The sequence below is a fragment of the Notolabrus celidotus genome, chromosome 5 (genome assembly GCF_009762535.1).
Source record: "Notolabrus celidotus isolate fNotCel1 chromosome 5, fNotCel1.pri, whole genome shotgun sequence".
Lineage (NCBI taxonomy): Eukaryota > Metazoa > Chordata > Actinopteri > Labriformes > Labridae > Notolabrus > Notolabrus celidotus.
This window is the reverse complement of record NC_048276.1, coordinates 10,667,724-10,682,346: the sequence shown is the minus strand read 5'-3', so window position 1 is coordinate 10,682,346 and position 14,623 is coordinate 10,667,724. Positions and strand designations below refer to the sequence as shown.

The window sequence follows — 14,623 nt, the reverse complement described above, 5'->3', positions numbered from 1 at the left end:
ACCCTCTAATTTTCTGAATGAACATGTGTGAACACAAGACAAAACACTGCATCAGTTTTGGTTTATACAAATATTTTATTTTTCCACAAGTCTCTTCAGCCACTTTTTAGATGATGCCAATCTGTAAAGAAAAGGACAAACATTACACAATGCTCATTGACAAAGGTTAAGCACTATGTACATTCAAGATCTGGCATCAGTGGTTCCTTTGAATGCATCATAAACATTCAGCCGTATAAAATGTTTACATCACTTGCTCAGAATCAACATCTTCAGAAAGCAAAACAACCATTATGTTGAAATGATTATCGAACACTAATACAACCTTATATAGAATTATTTAAGACTCACCTTGTTTGCAACATCCAACGCATCATAATCTGGTGCGAGACGAACGTACGCCTTCTTCTCACCGTCAGGCCTGAACAGAAATAAATGCCATGATGAGGAAAGAGCATCAAGTTGAGTGAAATGAATGCTGTCCAGTTGATATGTGAAATAGGAGATGGAAAGACTGTCTCAACCCTATTATGACTCAATTTAAAGATAATCTCAGTCCATAATTGTTTCAAACGCAGACAGTTCATTCACTTTTTACAGAGACCCTGAAGCTCTAATCTCTGCTCTGAATTACAAACATAAGGAACACTGCAGAAACAGTGCCATTACTAGATTCAGGTCCTGACAGAAAACATCAAACCGGCCCTCCTTTGTTGGGATTTCTACCTGATGAGTGTGTTGACTTTGGCGACGTCAATGTCGTACAGCTTCTTGACAGCGTGCTTGATCTGGTGCTTGTTTGCCTTGACATCCACAATGAATACCAATGTGTTGTTGTCCTCAATCTTCTTCATTGCAGACTCTGTTGTCAAGGGGAACTTGATGATGGCATAATGATCCAACCTACAGAAAAGCAATAAATATTAGGCCCAATTTATATTAAAAACACTACACATCGCACTTTAGTGGTCCATACAAGAGCCACATGAAGAGCTCTGTTGGTGTACTTCACCAACATCAAGTTTCTTTAAAAGGGTGCATCAGTATTTTATAAAGTTGGAATCATTCTTGTTCATACTTTGATCGCTTAAAACATCACGTGCACCAGGTTCAGTCTTCTACATATGTCAGCAGTCATATGTACTCACTTGTTCCTGCGAGGTGCACTCTTGCGAGGATACTTGGGCTGTCTGCGGAGACGCAGGGTTTTAGGGCGACGGAAGGTGGGAGAAGTCCTGACCTTCTTCTTCCTCTGGCTGTGGACACCCTTCAGCACAGCCTTCTTGGCCTTCAGGGCCTTTGACTTGGCCTCAGTCTTGGCAGGGACAGCTTCAGAAAGATTGACAGTTGGTTAGTTTTTGTTGCCAGAACATGAGGGAAATTACATAAACAGTAAAAATGAGTATTAACACTTTTCTAACAAACAAGTTCTCCACTATTTATTGAGTATTTATGGACCTTTTTATCTTGTTTTTTACTGGTGGCACTCTATCTTGTTTTTATTGATCACTGGTTGATTTTATGTCCATCTTGTTTTTATTGATTGCTCATTTGCTGTTTTTATTGTTTCTATTAAGTGCTACCTCTTAAGCACTTTGTCATGTATTGTCCTGTGCTGTCTGTTGTGTTGATGTTAAAAGGAGGCTGATACACTGTAAACAAAATCCACCTACCAGTACAAATAAGTAACCTTAAACCTTTTCTAATATTTTGGCACACAACTTTGGACCACATCAAATTATATTCGTTGCAGACCCACGTTTTCAGTTCCTATTTATTAAGTGTCATAACCTGTAGCTACATTTACATGTTGAACCATTAAATAAATCACAAAACCTAGTGACTGTTAGGCATCAGGTATGATCTTTCTTGCTAAAATAGACTACAAGCTGTAATCAACATTAACTCATTAAAGCATCAAATATACGAGCCACTAACGCATCTCAAACACAGGTTACTTGAGTTATGTGGCACTAACAATTCACTACATTGTGTTCAAATTAAGATTGTGATTGGTGATTATTGACAGCATAAATAAACATTACATCTTTCTGCCCTAAACGATTTAAACCTGCACTGACTTGTATCTTGTGCAAGATACCATGGATCTCACTCTACACCTATAAACGTGAGTAGCACGAGATATCCAAACATCTTAAGAGTTCACATTATAGAGCCTACTGTATAATCAGTTGAGAGAAGTACTTCTGATTACCATATGTCAAAAGTTTACTGACTTTGTAACACTAACTAGTGTTGCTAATTCACGTGTTGCTAACTAACAAGACGCCGCCGAGAAGCAGCAACGAATAGCTAACATCCCCATAGGTGATTATCTTCAAAGCGTCAAAGCTCACATACCCAAATAATATCACACACATTAATAATGTATATAAAATAATTAAATACTGAATTTAAAGGGAAAAGATGGAAATATATGACGTTTTCAACGCTACCATGCTTGTGCTAGCTTAGCATGACGTCCCACCATACATGCCGGACAGTCTACGTTATCTCTGTTTTAGACAGTTGACAGATGAACCGTGAGGAGTTTAAAAGCTATGGTCAGTTAATCGTTACAATTCGGACACGTTCATTAAAAGTTAGAGTCTACATTTGCTCGAAAAGCACGAATAATTCATTCAAAATGATTAGGTTGACAAACCTTCCTTCTTCACCTTCGGTGCCATGTTGAGAAAGGGAGAACAGTCGGGGTTTCCTGAAGTAAAATGCATGGGCGAGATTTCGCAGTAGATGTATCGCGAGAGTTGGGTTTGCCGGACATGATTCGCTCATTGTGGATCACCAGTCACACCAACCCTCTACCGACCATTTTGACTATTTACTTGTGCATAAATTAAACTAGGAAAACTGGAATATGTATGTGGCTTTTTTTCAAAGGAATCATAACGGAATAACACTTTGCTTTCTTGAGCTTGATTTTTAATCATTTATTTATTTTTTATACTTTTTTTTCAAACATTTTTTTAGGATGCAAGATACACAACAGCTCTGTTGCACTGTATTTTTACAAGTCATGGAAAGGAAAGAGTAAAGACCCAAAGTAGAATAATAAATAAAATAGAAATAAATTAAAATGAATATAAAATAATAACAGTAATAATAATAACAACAATAATAAAAATAACAACCACAACAATAATGATAGTAATAATGCTACTAATAATAATAGTTATTATAATATTAATAAAAAAATAATAAGGAAAATCAATTAGAAGGAAGTAGCTACAGTTGCATGTTCTATCTATACAGGTCACAGAGCAACCAAAACAACAGTAATAACAGTAACAGTTTGGGGGGAGATGCATATGTGTCGCCAGAAACCCTACAGCAATAACAACATTATTTACATAGATCAAAGTATATTAAATGTAAGTTAGATTATCACCTCTTTGTGTGAAATAGGTATTCAATTTTTTCCAGAATGTCTCATATCTGTCCCTCTGCAGCCTTAGTTTGTAAGTCATATGCTCCATGCTTTGGATGTTTATCACAATGTCTATCCACTGATGAGTAGTGGGTGGATCCCTACAGAGCCATCGCCTTGTTATGGCATTTTTGCTCGCTACCATAAAAAATTTCAAGAGGGATCTATCATTTTTAGGTAACTTTAAGTCTATGTTTCCCAGGTAAAAAGTCAGAAAAGAAAATACAAAATAATAGCCCAAGACTTCTCTGGCTATTGTCTTTAATCATTTAAATGTCTTATATTATATTACAAATATTCAATGGTGGACAAAGTACACAGCTTTATATATATGTGTCTTCAGAGTATAGATATTCCTGGTCAAATATTACTCCAATACAAGTTAAAGTCTTTCAGTCAAATTATTACTTGAGTAAAAGTTCTGGCATACTTGCTTTTAAAAATACTTAAGTATTCAAAGTACTTTTTAAAAAAATCTCAAACATTTTATTTTCACAATACATGAGTGCAGTCAAGAATACACAGGAGTAAATTCACTTACATTATGTTTATTTAGAAACCATTACTTGAAATGGGATCAGATTTCAGAGAGGAGAAGGGAATTCATGAGCTGACTTCAAACCTAAAGTAGTGAGTAACTAGAGCATACATAAAAATGTAGTGGAGTCAAAAGTAAAATAATTGTCTTCTAAATGTAGTGGAGTAAAAGTAATAAGTTTCCCCAAAAAATGATACTCAAGTAAAGTACAGATACTCAAAAACTGTACTTAAGTACAAGTAAATTTACTCTGTTACTGTCCACCACTGCAAATATCTCTACAAATTAACCAACCAGTTACATTTTACAAGATGACATTATAAGTCAAATACAGAGCTGTAATAACATTTTTTGTCTTTTTTTGTGAACTTAATATAGTGAGATGTTTTTTTTTTTACATCCCTTTAAATTAAACTTTAGATTTAAATGTTTAATATAACTTTTAAAATTAAGAATAATTTTCTTTCAATGTGCTGCAACTAGGTTCAAAACTCTGCTTTGTCTCCATGGTCAATAACATTTTTTTTTTTAACACTTTACATCCTACAAAACAATTGGTAGAAGGGGAGACTATACTCAGGCAGTCTTTTATTGCTGTTGGAAGTAGACTGCAACTTCCAACTAAGCAAATTTGGTAAGTGGTAAAATTCAGCTGTATATTTCAGAATCAGAAATACTTTATCCCGGGGAGGAAAATTCAGTCATTTCAGAGCTTTTATAAACAGTATGTAAAAAATTCAAAATATTAATGTAAGGAAAATGTAACTCTGGGTATTACTCTGTCACATGATCAGAGGGAGTACATGAGTTGTTAAATATTCATAAATTCCAAAAATAATGTATCACTCATAACAGTCTTTTTCCATTTTGTTCATCATTTTGTCATTCTAATTTCAGAACTTTCAGGTGAGCCAGTGTAGAAAAAATGGGAACAAAATAAAACAAGTGCGTAAAACTGTTTATTTTATTCTCAGATAATACAAATAAGCATCAACATTGACTGCAAGATTTAATTAAAAAAGGAAAAATAAATTTACATCTTCAGACCACTCTTTGGATCCCATTTTCCTTGAATCATGTTGTGGTTTACTTTTTGTCTCTTTTCCTGCAGGAAAGATTAGAAAAAATAGGGATCAGTTCAAACATTCAGACTTGGGTTAAATATGAATTTATTCAAAATACTTTAGGACATATGAAATGACTTAGACGCTCTGAAATTATTCTGAAGACACTACATGTTAATTCAAAACAGGCTCTTTCAGTTTGCACTGCTGTGTAGTTGAGTGTCTTTTTTTACTTTACCACTCAAAGCAGAAAAATCTGACACTTTCCATTAACAGTTTAATATTGTGGTGCAATTTTATTTTTCTGCAAAAAGTGGTCCAGCACAAGAGGGTGTCCTATCATGGGATGTACTTTGAACAGCAAATGCTCTTTAAAAGAAGGTCACAGTATTTCACTTAGAAAGCCAGGTTTATACTGATTGATGTACTACATCAGAACACTGAACATCAACATTGAACATCAGAACATTGTTAAAGTCTGTAGAAAAGAACCATTTTACATATCTATTTAGACTGTAATGTACATATTTCAAGCACACTATCATCTTACAAGTTAGCTGTCATTGTCAAAGTAGACATCCATGTACACATCCTCCTTACTTTTTTAACTTAGCTCCTAAAATTTTGGATCCTTTTTTCTGGGACAATTTCTTCGGTTTCTCCGTTCCTGCTCCCTTCTGTGTTTTCTTTATTTTCTTCTGTGTTTTTGTCTTCTTTTCCTGTTTCGGCTGCTGCACTGCTGCTTGAGATCCGCTCTCTCCTTTCTGCTCTCCCCCCGCTGCCTGCTTCTCTCTTTTCTGTCCTTTATTCGGCGTGTTCCCTTTTTTCTTCATTAAGAAACGAGGAGTCGTGCAGATGGTGCTTCTCTTTGGTGGTCTCTTCTCGAGTCTCCGCTTCGCTTTGCTAAACAAAAAAATAGAAATACATGAGGAGTGTTGATCAAAAGTTAAACGGATCAGTGAAGTGAAATCTGGAGAACAAATGACGTCTGAGGACATTGTTAGTAATGATTTTCTTCTGTACCTGTGTATCTTCTTGAAGCCGATCATGTAGTCAGGAACAGGGCAGCCTGCTTGTTTTATGACATTAGCGATGCTGTTACAAAGAAATGCAAAAAGAGACACAATGAAATAAAGGAGTTTACTATAAATCATCTCAACATTTAATAATGTGGTATTTTTTTAAACAAATGTAGCATGATTGAGCAATATTAACAAAATCAAACATATAATCTAACTTATTTCACTCTGCAGTAATCATTCTGCATCAGACACAGTTTTTTCTCTTTTATAATTTTGTCAGGATTTAAATGAATACCCAGAGTTCCTCACTTCTGTATGCTGCTTTGTTCCTGTATTTGTACCCTGCTTTAGTCTGATTTACTCACCATTTACCTTCTTATCTCCTCTGACTAACAATTATTTACAAGACCAAGAAAGTTGAGGTGTGTGCCTGTTTGATCCCCAAATTAAACATCTAATGACATGTCTGCCTTGCCTGTAACTGACTGTTTGATAACACTAGTTAGACCTTTAAATGAAATGACTGAGACACAAACACCAACATAATACTACCTGTGTATCTGAAGGAGTTTGCATCCTCCCTCAGTTTCATTTAACAATGTACCTGCGCAGAAGTGGCTTGTCGTTTTCTGTGAAGAAGGTGATGGCCTTCCCCAGATGTCCAGCTCTACCAGTCCTACCTGATGAAACAGAATGAAACACAAATCAGCTTATAGAAAGAAGATAATATCTGTAATCATTAACAACCGGTGAGACTTGAGAGCTCCTAAAGTTGTTCAAAATCAACAGATATTTAATTCATAAGGTTAAAAAAAGAACAAGCATAACTTGGTTTGTTAAACTTGGAGCAGCAGGTTAATGGTTTGTAAAAGACTAACCTATCCGGTGGATGTACTCAACAGCGCTAGTGGGGAAGTCATAGTTCAACACGAGGTTCACCCCTTTGAAGTCGATTCCTCTGGCGAGCAGAGCCGTGCAGATCAACACCCAGATTTTCCCGGAACGGAAGCTGCTCACTACGTTGTCCCTCTGAGATTGAGAAGTCAGAGAAATAAAGGATGAGAAACAAGCGTGATATGAAGCGGACCCATGATCTACATAACAATATGTCTGAGTGTGCACCTGCTGCTGTGTGCGGTCTGCGTGGATCACGTCCACATTGATGCCCTCGTACACCAGCTCGTGGAAGAGCTCCCTCGCTCGCTCTATGGACTGAACAAACACCAGCATGGGAGGAAGGAAACCCTGATAACAGCAGAGAGGAGATTCTTTCATTCAGAGGAACATTGTGAAGAAACAGAATTTGTATTCATTTGTTTTGTTTTTTTACTTCCATGTAGAATGATAATAGTTTGGCTGACAGCTTTATAACAGGAACAAATTCAACATCCTCCTCAGTGTCCTCACCTTCTTGATGATGTCCCTCATGGCCACCAGTTTGCCGTTCTCCGTCCCCACAAACAGCAGCTCCTGTTCCACCGTCTCCACCGCCGTGTTTCTGATAATATCAAACATTCATTTTTCTGTGTGAGGAACATACAACGTGAACGCCAGAAGCAGAGCTCTACTTGTAGGTTAGTTACCTGTGTCCGATGTTGACAGACACCAGGTTGTCGAGGTTCAGGCGGCACCACTGCTCCACATCAGCCGTGCATGTGGCGCTAAAGAAAGCCCGGCGCACCTTCAAACCAGAACAGGCCAGAAAAATGGAGGCGAGCTGCTCCCTGAAGCCGGTCTTACCGCCTTCAAACAGCTTATCAGACTCATCAACAACCAGCCACTCCACACTGAACGACAACAAAAACAAACATTTAGTAATTACATTTGTTTCCTATAAATACTTCATAGTCTCTATTTCATTTGTGCTTCAATCACTTTTAACTTGCTGCTTTCATGTTATATTTCATATCAAGACTTTTCTGTCATCGTACCTGCTGAGGTCGAGAGCTGGAGGGTCCTGCTTGAGAAGGAAGACAAGTCTGTTTGGAGTGCTGACGAGAATATCTGCACAGAAAATTGTTTTTTTTAAAAAGTGTGTTAGATTAGAATCTCATGATTTGATTCATACTTCTTTTCTTCACTGTGAAAAAAATTATTCCAGTTCTTACCATATTTTTTGCTCGACTGTGGTCCGTATTTCTTGGCTGCCAGAGAAGCTTTGTCTAAGATGTGAACTCTGAATCCGACGCCGTCCGACAGACGCAGCAGCTCTCTGTAGGTCTGAACACGGAACAATCGGACTTCAATGTTTTCAAATACTTATACAGTAGATGTGTTTTATCAAGATCATGTCCTCAGGCCTCTTTACTTGACATCTGTAGATATGCCGTGTATGATGAAACTGGACTGACACTGACCTTTTCTTTACAGAATACTCTCTTTGATAAATATAAATGAGTATTTTTTTGTTAGTTTTCTTTAGCATCTGCTTATCAAGTGTGTATATTAACAGGAGGTAAGATGACTGTGTTATATTAAACAAGCTACATGTAGTAATGAATAGGGATGGGTACCGGATTCGGTACTTTTATAGGTACCGACCGAATTCCGTCGGTACTACCGAGTACCGACTCACGTAAACTCAAACGGTACCTGAACGCACCCTTGTGACTGTGAGGGAGTGGAAGAGGAGGCGAGTTTCCATACTTTCGCCCTGAAATAAAGTCAGAGACTGACCGGGTGGACGTCTCTGCTCTCTGCACCTGACGGGCGCGCGCACTCACCGCGAGGCAGAACTGCCTTACTGGAGGATTAAGTTTATTTTGTACAGTCTATGGTTGAGACGGACTCTCTCGCTCTGACGACCTGCCCTGTTTATAACTGTCCCTGTGTGCGTGAATGCCCAACAAGTAAGTTTTGTCCTGTTATTATAAAGAGACGGAGAACTGACTTTTTCCCGTCTACAGGCATTCATGTGTTTTAATTGATAAATTCCAGAAAGAGCAATTAGACGCCACAAGCATGTGTCAGCTTATATATCTAATCACCTATATAATCCTGTTTCTGTTTATTTCATGTTAAATTAAATAAATAAGTAAAATTAAACAAATTAGATTTTTTTTTCTTCTTTAAATTAACATTTATTACCACATAAACACACAAAAGTACCGAAAATTGGTACTGTTGAGTACCGGTACCGATTCCCAGGTACCGGGTATCGGTACCGTATCGGTTCAAATGTGAAATGTACCCATCCCTAGTAATGACGCCACAAAGATGTAGCTTTCAGATTCTTCTCACTCATACTTCTGGTTTACGTGCACACCTTTTTTAATGATATTTTGGGGGGCTTTTCTGCCTTCATTTGATGGGACAGTTAAAGAGATGTGGGGAAAGAGAGTGGGGGAGGACATGCACCAAATAGCGTGAGAATGCAGCGAAGACTGTAGCCTACACAAGGCACTAACTGAGCTTATTCAACGCCCACAGTACACACCTTCCTTTTGTTTGAGCTTCTATTAAGACATGTCCAGCTTCAGCTTTGCATTAAGCAGGAGAGAAGAACCCTCCACAATACAGGAGTGGATTGATATAGTACATGATATTTATGTAATTGAAAGGATTACTTTCTGTTTGCGACTTCAGAAATATATATTTATTAAACTCTGGACCAAATGGACTCAATATGTTAAACCCCTACTGACAGATTTTGTGGATGACACCCCCCCAAACAAGAATTTCTGTCTGTTCAATACTCTGTATACAAAAAATGCTGTCCAATTACGAAGATAAAGAATTTAAAAAACAGGAGACAGATCTTTATTCACCAGCTGGTGAAAAGAAATGGGCATTCAGTGGCTAAAGACACAGATGTCTCCCTCAGGACTTAGTAGAGACCCAAAACAGAGCTAAAAGAAGAATGAAACAACTACATTTAATGCTAATGTTTGTCTCTGATGGATGTTGAAAAGTTTGTCCAAACATCTAAAGGGTGGTGATATGTCAGTGCTAGGTTTACCACTTGTTCTGCACACATGGGGCCAAAATGGTCAATGACTGGAGCTTAAAAACCTGCCGCACAATTGTGAAAAGACAAATCAATATATGACTGAGCCTTAAATTGCTATGACAATCCTTACCTGATCTTCCTATAATTTGATTATGATATCTAACAAACTGTGTGTGTTTGTGTGTGCGTTTGTGCATGCAGGCATGTATGCGTGCGTGCTTGCTTGCTTGCGTGCGCGTGTGTCATTTGTGTACCTGGCTGGCCAATTCCCTTGTTGGGGAGATGACCACAGCTCTGAAGCCCAGATTTGCCGGCTGCTGAAGGTGGGCAAGAAGTGGAAGACAGAAAGCCAGAGTTTTTCCTGATCCTGTCGGAGCACAGGCCAGTAGCTCCCGACTCTGACAAAGAAACCAGACATAGACAAATACTCATCACATGAGCATATGCACACATTTTAATGCAACCTCTGACTCTTGGTGTGGGTTTTTTTCACTCACATGCATCATGAGGGGTATTGCCTGCATCTGTACTGGGGTCGGTGAGTCAAGCCCTGCTTCTCTGAGGTTCTGAAGGACACGAGCATTTAGGCGATACTCCTTCTGGAGCTCCTCAAACGTGCACACAGGGTCAGGAACATCACAGCCGTGCACATTTATACGATGCTGAGAGCGAATACGGTTCACCTGAAATCCAAAAAGGATATAAAAACTGAGGTTAAAGTAAGAGCACAGACAAAACAGTGTCCGTACAGCACAAATTAGCATCACTATCATGTTGCACTGCGAGTTGTGCTTCTACAAAGACCTTTTCCTGATGAAGATGCTTCAGCCTCTTCAGGGAGGACTTCTCCTTCCCAGCTTTTGGAAGGTTTTGGATCTTTCCGTCCAGTGAGGAGGTCCAGGCGATGCCATTTCCTTCTGTGTTTTTCTGTTTGTTACCAGCTTCATGAGACAGAAGAGAGGAATAGCATTGACTCTTTGACAGCCTCATTACATTCAATATAAAGCATGACACTCCATGAATATGAAATTAATAAATACAAAACAAATATCTGTCTGTAAACAATAGGACTGAACAGAACGGATGTAGTCGACTTGTTTTTCATTTTGTATTACTTTAATATTTATAAAAATGAAAAAATATAGATGTTTAGCCTTTGATTACAGGCATCGATTCAAGGCAGATGGCTGTCTAACATGAGTCTGGTTCTGCTCGAGGTTTCTGCCTGTTAAAAGGACATTTTGTTTCTTCCCACTGAAACTTACTAGATGCTGCAAAATGCTGTACTGGTGGGGGATTATCTAAGATGAGATCAGACTGAGTCTTACCCTGTCTTGATGTTAAGTCTTTGTTAATAATTTAACATAGAGTACGGTCTAGACCTGCTATGTTTGTAAAAGTGTCTTGAGATAACATTTGCTTTGATTTGGTGCTCTATACTTGAAGAGTCATTGATTGATTAAATGATTGAGCTGCATTGTTACATGTGTGCACCACAAAAACCATTGATTATCCATTTTTTGGCTGTTAATATTTGATGTACTTTCCAAGACAACTGGTAGAGTTTTAGAACTGTCTGCTTTTTTAGCGCTATTTGGTGTGGTGACACAAAATCTAATTTTGAACAAGGACACACAAAGTTTTCTTTCTTTTGCCACACTTGTAGCCAGAGGACAAATTTTGATAAGATGAAAAGACTGTAACCCTCCAATATTTAAACAGTGGATTAGAGACATGTGGCATTTTGTAAAGCTGGAGAAGATAAGGTATACTGTCAGGGGATTGGCTAACAAGTTTTTATTATTATGGCAGCCCTTTCTGATTCATATTGATGTTTTAAGCTCTGATCATTTTGTGGATGAGTAACCTTTCATGTCAATGTAAGCAATAAGAGGCATATGAATCAAACTGGAAGGACCCTTGTGATGCCCCTTTGGCTCATGCTGCTGCTCCCCTCTTTTGCGTGTTTCAGTGCTTGTTTATGCCCTAGATCAGTGGTTCTCAAAGTGGGGTCCTGGGACCCCTGCAAACCATAGCGTGGGGGTCCGTGAAATAATTAGAATACATTTCTAATAAATTATAAAATTGTGCTGTGTCATTACAAAACAGCATATACACCATTGTTATGATACCATTTAGTGGCTCGAAGGGATATGTGAGTCTTGCTACTGTTAATTTTCTGAAAGCGTTTAAGATCAATTACTTGAAAAGTATAAATGCTGTCATGCTGAGTCCACAAGGAATGAAATGACCCTCTGTTTTAAAGTTTACAAGTGGTATTTACTTGATTCAAATTGAAGTGTTATCTGTTTATCACTATGGTACAGGTCTGAAGTATTTACATTGATCATTTTTACAATACAAACAGTTCCAAGGGCATCTAAGAGTGCAAATGGTAGTAAGCATGTGCTTAATCTGTGTTACAATTATGAGGGGGTCCTTGGACAATTTCCTCACCTGTATGTGGTCCCTGGCTCCAAAAAGTTTGAGAACCCCTGCCCTACATAATGGTGTACTGTTTTAACCCATAACATTTTACTTTATTTATGTATTTATTTCAATTTATTTATTGTATTTCATATTATTTATAATACTATTATTATTATTTGATTCATTTGTTTTTATTTCATTCTATGGTGTTGATATTGAGTTATATTCCCTCTAAATATTTTATTCATCTTTTATTGAGTCTATTTTAACTTTTACAATGACCTCTTGGTTTGGTAACCTCAGCATTTTTAACAAAAACAGGTTAGATTACATTGTCAAAGTCTGCCGAAAGATCGTTGGCACTTATCTTAATGATCTTGGCCATCTCTACCAAGTGAGAGCCACTCAGAAGGCAAAGGCCATCCTTGAAGACCCTCACCACCCCCTTTTTTCAGAGGTTAGACTTTTGCCAACAGGGAGGAGGTTCACTTACACTAGGAGGGATATCGAACCGATATCTTAGATCATTTGTGCCCTCAGCTGTTCGGTTTTTAAACAAGCTGAAGGACCTTACCTTGGTCTCATGCACAGGAAGAATGATGTCATCCACGGGGGTTAAATTATATGGAAACATACTTGCATTGATTTGTGAACTTGTGTTTGTTGTTGTGTGTATTGCTTGTATGTATATGATGTGTGGACTGCTGTTGCAACACAAATTGCTCCTTGGGGACAATAAAGAATTTCTAATCTAATCTAAAAAAAATGTTACCATGTGTGGTGGTGGGGGATTCTATTAATCAATATATGTCATCACAGTGAATTATTACTGTTGTATTGAAAAATTCATAAATAAACTTTGTTTAAATTAAAAAAAAAAAGCCATGGATTTCATTAATATGCCAAACAATTTACCTTCCACCTCAACCTGCTGACTCTTCTTCTTCTTCTTCTTCTTTGTCCTGACGTCCCCATCTTCATCCTTTAGCTTCCTTTTGCCTCCTGCACTAGAGTCACTTTCCACCTCCTCTTCATCACTGTCCTCCCCCTCCTCCTCCTCTTCCAGTCCTGTGGAGATGCTCTGGGCTCTACTGGTTATGCCTGTGCCAAAGAAATCGATCGCAGAGAGAGGATCTAGGGACGCTTCCCCTCCGTGTCTTACAGCCTGTAAAATGGGATACAGTCTATTTTATACAGTCTATGGATACAGTGCAATAGTATGATGAACATGTGTGTACAATGATCACATAATAGAGCACACAACTTCTTTAAATATCAAAGAACTTTCCTAAACAGACTCCACGTTCATCTTCACACGACTAAACGAGGGTTAGCTAAAATGTTGTGGCTAAATCTCGGTGATTTGCGGTTCTCATCACTCAGAAAGCTACAAATATTTAGTTCACCTTAAACCGAGCGGCATCCTGACCAAATCTCTTCAGGTCAAACTTAGCTCCAGCTCCGAGTTTCCGAAACAAATCAAAGGCGTCCATCACTACAGCGAGAGCAGCGTGGTCTATGGTCGGGATCCAGACATCACTAATCAACATCCGGATCATTCACCCGCAGACTCTCCCCCGTCAGGAATGATGCCTCCTGCTGGAGTGGTTTGATGCAGAGAGCCAAATGCATTTATTTGCACAGTCTATGATGAAAGTACCATGAGTCACTCACCACCAGTGACATGTTTTCACTTTAAAGGCAACTGGAAATAAAACAATTTCACCTCTCCCCTTTAACTTGTACATAGATGACCTCTCTGAACACTGAAAAGCTTGTAAGGCTGGGTGTATGGTGGGGAATAGACTTGTTAATCATCTCTTTCTTTCTTTCTTTCTTTCTTTCTTTCTTTCTTTCTTTCTTTCTTAGGATCCCCATTAGCTTCCACATTGTGGTTGCTAGTCTCCCTGGGGTCCACACAATAAAACAAAAACAATTATTTAAAATCACAGATTACCGTTAAAACAAAGATGCAAATGCAGCTAATTATAAAATCAAGAATGATTTTGAGTTTATTTATGTATTTCATTTGACCTTTTACTATTGTCATCTTGGAGACAATATAATCGATCTTGATGTGTGCTGATGACTTAGTCCAGCAACTACTTAGAATATGCTCTAGTTATGGTGTGCAGCATGACATCAAGTTTAACAAAAAAGTGTCATAATGAT

At 38.0% G+C, this 14,623-nt stretch overlaps 2 protein-coding genes and 2 non-coding genes across 4 annotated transcripts; all 4 read right to left on the bottom strand.

Moving 5' to 3' along the window:
* Positions 1-55: 55 nt before the first annotated feature.
* Positions 56-2,796, bottom strand: rpl23a (ribosomal protein L23a). Its single transcript, XM_034682950.1, has 5 exons — positions 2,666-2,796; positions 1,149-1,329; positions 727-903; positions 352-421; positions 56-121 (listed from the first exon to the last, which is right to left on the bottom strand). Exons 1-5 carry the CDS (start codon positions 2,733-2,735, stop codon positions 107-109), a joined length of 513 nt encoding a protein of 170 aa, XP_034538841.1. The 5' UTR covers positions 2,736-2,796; the 3' UTR covers positions 56-106.
* On the bottom strand, positions 192-259 carry LOC117813447. Its single transcript, XR_004631420.1, has one exon. It is a non-coding gene; the product is annotated as a small nucleolar RNA SNORD42 (small nucleolar RNA).
* On the bottom strand, positions 1,035-1,106 carry LOC117813448. Its single transcript, XR_004631421.1, has one exon. It is a non-coding gene; the product is annotated as a small nucleolar RNA Z17 (small nucleolar RNA).
* Positions 2,797-4,928: 2,132 nt separating the features above from the next.
* Positions 4,929-14,039, bottom strand: ddx52 (DEAD (Asp-Glu-Ala-Asp) box polypeptide 52). The gene is made up of 15 exons (XM_034683818.1): positions 13,858-14,039; positions 13,367-13,616; positions 10,826-10,962; positions 10,519-10,704; positions 10,276-10,419; positions 8,181-8,292; positions 8,004-8,076; positions 7,656-7,859; positions 7,480-7,570; positions 7,195-7,317; positions 6,951-7,101; positions 6,677-6,752; positions 6,074-6,145; positions 5,651-5,953; positions 4,929-5,091 (listed from the first exon to the last, which is right to left on the bottom strand). Exons 1-15 carry the CDS (start codon positions 14,008-14,010, stop codon positions 5,073-5,075), a joined length of 2,094 nt encoding a protein of 697 aa, XP_034539709.1. The 5' UTR covers positions 14,011-14,039; the 3' UTR covers positions 4,929-5,072.
* Positions 14,040-14,623: the final 584 nt, after the last annotated feature.